The sequence below is a fragment of the Cicer arietinum genome, chromosome 7 (assembly GCF_000331145.2).
Source record: "Cicer arietinum cultivar CDC Frontier isolate Library 1 chromosome 7, Cicar.CDCFrontier_v2.0, whole genome shotgun sequence".
Classification (NCBI taxonomy): domain Eukaryota; kingdom Viridiplantae; phylum Streptophyta; class Magnoliopsida; order Fabales; family Fabaceae; genus Cicer; species Cicer arietinum.
In genome coordinates this window covers 4928454-4933265 of record NC_021166.2, presented here as the reverse complement: position 1 = coordinate 4933265, position 4812 = coordinate 4928454, and the positions used below count along the sequence as shown (strand labels likewise).

General features: G+C 34.6%; 1 protein-coding gene across 2 annotated transcripts in view; it reads left to right on the top strand.

Annotated features, from left to right (window-relative positions):
• The first annotated feature begins 1178 nt into the window (after positions 1-1178).
• The window catches only part of LOC101494941 (uncharacterized), a 7065-nt gene continuing 3431 nt past the window's right edge, over positions 1179-4812 (top strand). The window contains exons 1-7 of one of the 2 annotated variants that reach the window (XM_073363697.1): positions 1179-1631; positions 2183-2366; positions 2522-2590; positions 2689-2787; positions 2917-2996; positions 3091-3892; positions 4202-4764. In XM_073363697.1, coding sequence (XP_073219798.1) covers positions 1372-1631; positions 2183-2366; positions 2522-2590; positions 2689-2787; positions 2917-2996; positions 3091-3892; positions 4202-4764 — 2057 coding nt within the window. In that variant the 5' untranslated portion in view covers positions 1179-1371. The remainder of the gene's footprint in view (positions 1632-2182; positions 2367-2521; positions 2591-2688; positions 2788-2916; positions 2997-3090; positions 3893-4201; positions 4765-4812) is intronic. The other variant, XM_027336724.2, reaches the window with a different exon arrangement.

The following is a 4812-nucleotide window of genomic DNA, read 5'->3' as shown; positions in this document are numbered from 1 at the left end:
TTATTTCTCTCTTTACTTGATAACTAAAGTACCTTTAATAATACGTTTTATTCTCCTATCAGAGTACCTCATTTTGTTAGGGACAAAATGTTTGATGAAGATTACTATTATAAGCCATAAAACTAAAACATACCTTTTTTTTTTCACAAATTGTTTCAAGACAACATTTTTTTTCTCTTCATATTATAGTTTTTGTCTACAACCTCCAAAAGCTGCCTAAAATATGAAAATAAGTGATATGAAAGTGAAAATAAATTACACTGTGCTAAGCTGTCTAAAATACCAGTGTTTTGTTTATCAATTAATATGAACCTTCATTTTAAGGTTTGATGCTCCAAATGATATTAATATTTTTAATTCAATTAGCAATAAGGTCTTATAATATATACCACAATCTTTTTAAAATACTAAAATCAATTGTAAAAAATTATAATATCATTATAATTTTTATATTTAATTATAGACCAACCTAAAACAGCTTTTGTCATGAATTTAAAATATGATATTTTTAGTTAAATAAATTTTTGAAAAACTACTTGGACTTAGTTGATTTAATAAATAGATATTTTTTTATATTAAAAGTCGTTTTTAATTTGAATCAGTAAATATCACTTTTTTTAATAAAAAGAACATGATTTTCAATCACTGACGTTTGTCGGGTCAAACATGTAATTTGGCAAAAATTAAAACAATAGATAACTACATTATTATAATTAGTTAATAATAATAATAATAATCTAACTATAAAAGAATACGTTGGTTTTATGGAAAACATTAAATCTAACTCCATCAGTTTAATTTAGAAATTGTACATGTACTTATATTAAACTTATCATTTAAAATTATAATTAACCAATATTCTTTTTAAATGACCACGCGTACATATTAGTTATATTAAACTTATCATTTTATAAAAATTAATTTAGTCATTAATTGAACCGGTGAGTTTTTATGTCGTTAAATTTTTTAAATAATCAATCATGATGCATGTTCAGACAAGTAAAACTTTTTTAACGTTTTCTATTTTTTTTTAAAAAAGAGTAAAACTTCTTTAGATTAGCAAATGTAATTAATAAAAAAAAAAAAAAACCGGAAAAAAAATATTCATATTTTTAATTTCCACCCATACTTGCCAATAGACAAGGTTGGATTGAAACGCTGCGTTTATGAGTTTCTGTTAATAGCCAACGGCAGTGAATTATCCAAGACTTTACCGAGGAAGTGGTGCGAGTGCGATTATTATTGTAGTTATTTCGATCTCTTTATTGTTATGAATCTTATTATATGATTGATGGAATAAGGAGAGTGTTTTTTTGATCTGCTACGCTACGTTACGTTACGTTACGTTACGGTGCATTCTGTGATTGATTAATGGAGGACCCTCAGTATCCAAACAACCCTCATCCTCCAACCTATCAACAACATTCCGTTCCCAAACCGCCATCGCAGCATTCCGAAAATGATCAAACTACCGCAGAATTGCGTGCTCTCGATTGCAACCTCGCTTCTCTCTGCGAGCATGTTCAAATTGAAGGTTTCAATTCCGGCTCTTTCTCCGATATCGTCGTCGATGCAATGGGCTCCACTTATCGCCTCCACCGTCTCATCCTCTCCCGCAGTTCATATTTCAGGTCATAATAATTGCAATTACGATTACCCCCTCATGTTTGCCCTGTTATTTCATTTTGTTAATATACTCCTGTAAAATTTTATTTCATTCTCTAAAAATTATTGAAGTTCGGTTATTCTGCACTCGCCTCAATAGTTTAATCGGTATCTGTATCTTTGTGGTGTGTATAGTTTCGGTGAAGTGTTAAAGTTTTAGGGGAATTGAAACTAGGCGTGTAATCATGTTTGGACTCAGAAGCTACAAATCATAACTTTAAGTTAAAATTAATTCTGGAGGTAGAATCAATTATACTCAATGAAATCTAAACATGCCAAAATCAATTTTACTCCTCTATAATTGATTTTGACTACTCCAAAATTGAAACCAAACATGCATGAGGAGTATATTTGTTTAATAGTGTTCGATATTAGAGCTCTAGTGCTTTGATATGGTTGTATAATTAATTAAGGTTGGAAAAAAGGCGGGCATCTATTTGAAGAATGCTCCTATAGGGAAATATTTATTTTGTTGGTCTGAAATCTTACTATTTTTTATCTGATGTATATGATTCAGGAACATGCTTCATGGTCCATGGAAAGAAGCTAGTGCTCCTATTGTGACCTTGAATATTGATGATAAGAATGTTAATGATGAGGCTATTGCAATTGCTTTAGCATATCTATATGGGAACCACCCTAAACTTAATGATAATAATGCATTTCGTGTCCTTGCTGCTGCTTCATTTCTCGACCTTCAGGTATGTTGTTTACATTAATGACTTCAAACCCATGAAATATTGAAGTCATTTTAAACCTCGTGAAGTCATTATCATTTATATATTTTACTATTATTTTAGCATGATTTTCAGATTTTATAATGTTTTTTATTTGGCGTATCAATACATCTGTGTAGGATTTATGTGCTATATGTACGGATTTCATAATATCTGAGCTGTGGACCTCAAACTTCTTGGCTTATCAGGTTAAAAAATCCAGATGCTTCTATAGCCTCATGTGATATTTAAATAATATTGTCTAAATGTTTTGGCAAGTTATTGATGGTATGTGATTGTTAGCTAGGTGTTTGCAGAGAACCAAGATTATGGCATTCATGGGGAGCGTGTTAGAACTGCTTGTTGGGGCTACCTTTGTCAAAGTGGTGGCATGGAATTGAAAGAGGTAATGAGGAAAACAAAGTGTGCGGCTTACATATGGTGGTTTTGGCTGTTCTGGTTCTTGATTATGTGTTTCTTATGAATAGATTAATACAAAGGTTGTGTTTGATTAAGCAACATTTTCTTGTTGCAGGTGCTTCCTAAACTTTCATCTCATACCTTACATGCTTTACTGACCTCTAATGACCTGTGGATACCCTGTGAAGAGAAGCGGTAAGTCGCTCCTATGCCTTTATTTCAGTTTTGTTGTGGTTATCAGACTACATTTTGCAAACTGCATAACACTTCTATAATGCTTCATGAAAAGGTTTGAATTGGCTTTGCACACAATCCTGGCAAAAAGTGCTCACTGCAATATTGAACATCCTGCACATGGAATTCCTGGTTCTGAGTCTGCAACTGGCATTCATTCTGATTCTGATAACACCAAGGGAAAAGGTATAACTGATAGCTGCACTAACAAGAGATTGGAAACTGACTTGGGGAAAATGAGTCTTAAAAGTGGTCCAAAGGACCCTACCACACCAAATCGTCTAGTTGAGCTTGCAGACTCGGTAATAGACTTCAAAAATGAGGTTTCTGATTCCAATCAACGCGTTCAACTTGCTTCACATGTCAGTTCAGAAAATTTGAATCCAAGATATCCATGTGACATGCAAGGGCCTTCATTGTCTGGTACAGATGGGGTGAGAACATCATGTTATGTTGAGGTGCCTCTTGGTGCTGGAGCAACTACTGGAGTGGGCATTGAAGGGCCATCTGAGGAAGGATCTTGCTACCATTCGGATAACAACAATAGGTTGGTCAGGGATCAATCAAGACATTGTTTTTCTTCGAGTTCTTGTAATGAGCTCACATCCAGTGAGTGGGGAAGATATGGGACACCTTTGCTTTCATGTGGTGGCCATGTTGGCAGAAGACAGGTCAAAGCTCATTACAGAGGAAACTATGGATCTCATGGAGATGAATATGATGTATTTTTTAATATATTTGAAGGGGGCTCACTTTTATATTGCAATATGTCTTTTGATGCACTTCTAACTGTCAGAAAGCAGCTTGAAGAGTTAGGATTCCCTTGCAAAGCTATAAATGATGGTCTTTGGTTGCAGGTTGGTCTGAGATTAGTTTGACTTTTGAAGTTAGTTTGGCATTTGTTATAAAAAGCTTATAACAAGTTACACTTTTCATTATTATTCCTCTAAAACAGACCAAGTTTGTCTAAACTGTCAGTATCCTCCTCAAAAAGCATCTATTCCTGAAAATATTTGAATGTCACAATTTCAATTTCTGCAGAACAATCATATGATATGTAGGTCATAGTACTTGGTATATAAATTACTTTTCATGGGACAGAAATTATTGGTTGTGAATTGTTGTTGACATTATTGCTTTGGTGTTATGATTATTTGCTTTGTCAGATGCTTCTCAGTCAGAGGGTACAAGAGATTGCTGCTGATACATGCAGAGGGTGTTCCCTTATGACTATGTCTTGTACTTGCCATAAGCAGTTTGCATTTTTACATGGATCTACTACCACTGGATCTTACGTGCAAGAATACAATCATAACAATATGCCTGGGGGTGTAGGAATATATGTTGCTGAATCTTCTACAGGCGAAAGAAATGGCCCTTTTAGACCTGTACGAGTGCATGTTAGAGGTGCTAATGCTATTGATGGGCTTGCAGGTATTGGCCGTGGAACTACATTTGTTCCTGCAGCTGCTTCACCTCCTACACGATTTGTCTTTTCTCGTGTACCATTTGGCGTTGGCAACAGAAACTACCTTCAATCTGCAGCCAATGATGATTCAGAGACACGTGCTGATCACAATGGAGACCTGTCTGGAGATGGATTGACAGCTTTAGTTGGGTTAAGCCAAGGAGGGAGTAGTGGTTCAAATGTACATACAGAGCTAACAAAAAGGGGACATGAAATGGGCTTGCAAAGTACTGCTGGGGGTGCAAGTACTGGCGGCATTCCCGTACAAATGTTAGAGAAACCGGAACAAACCATTGGGATAGAAAGGGA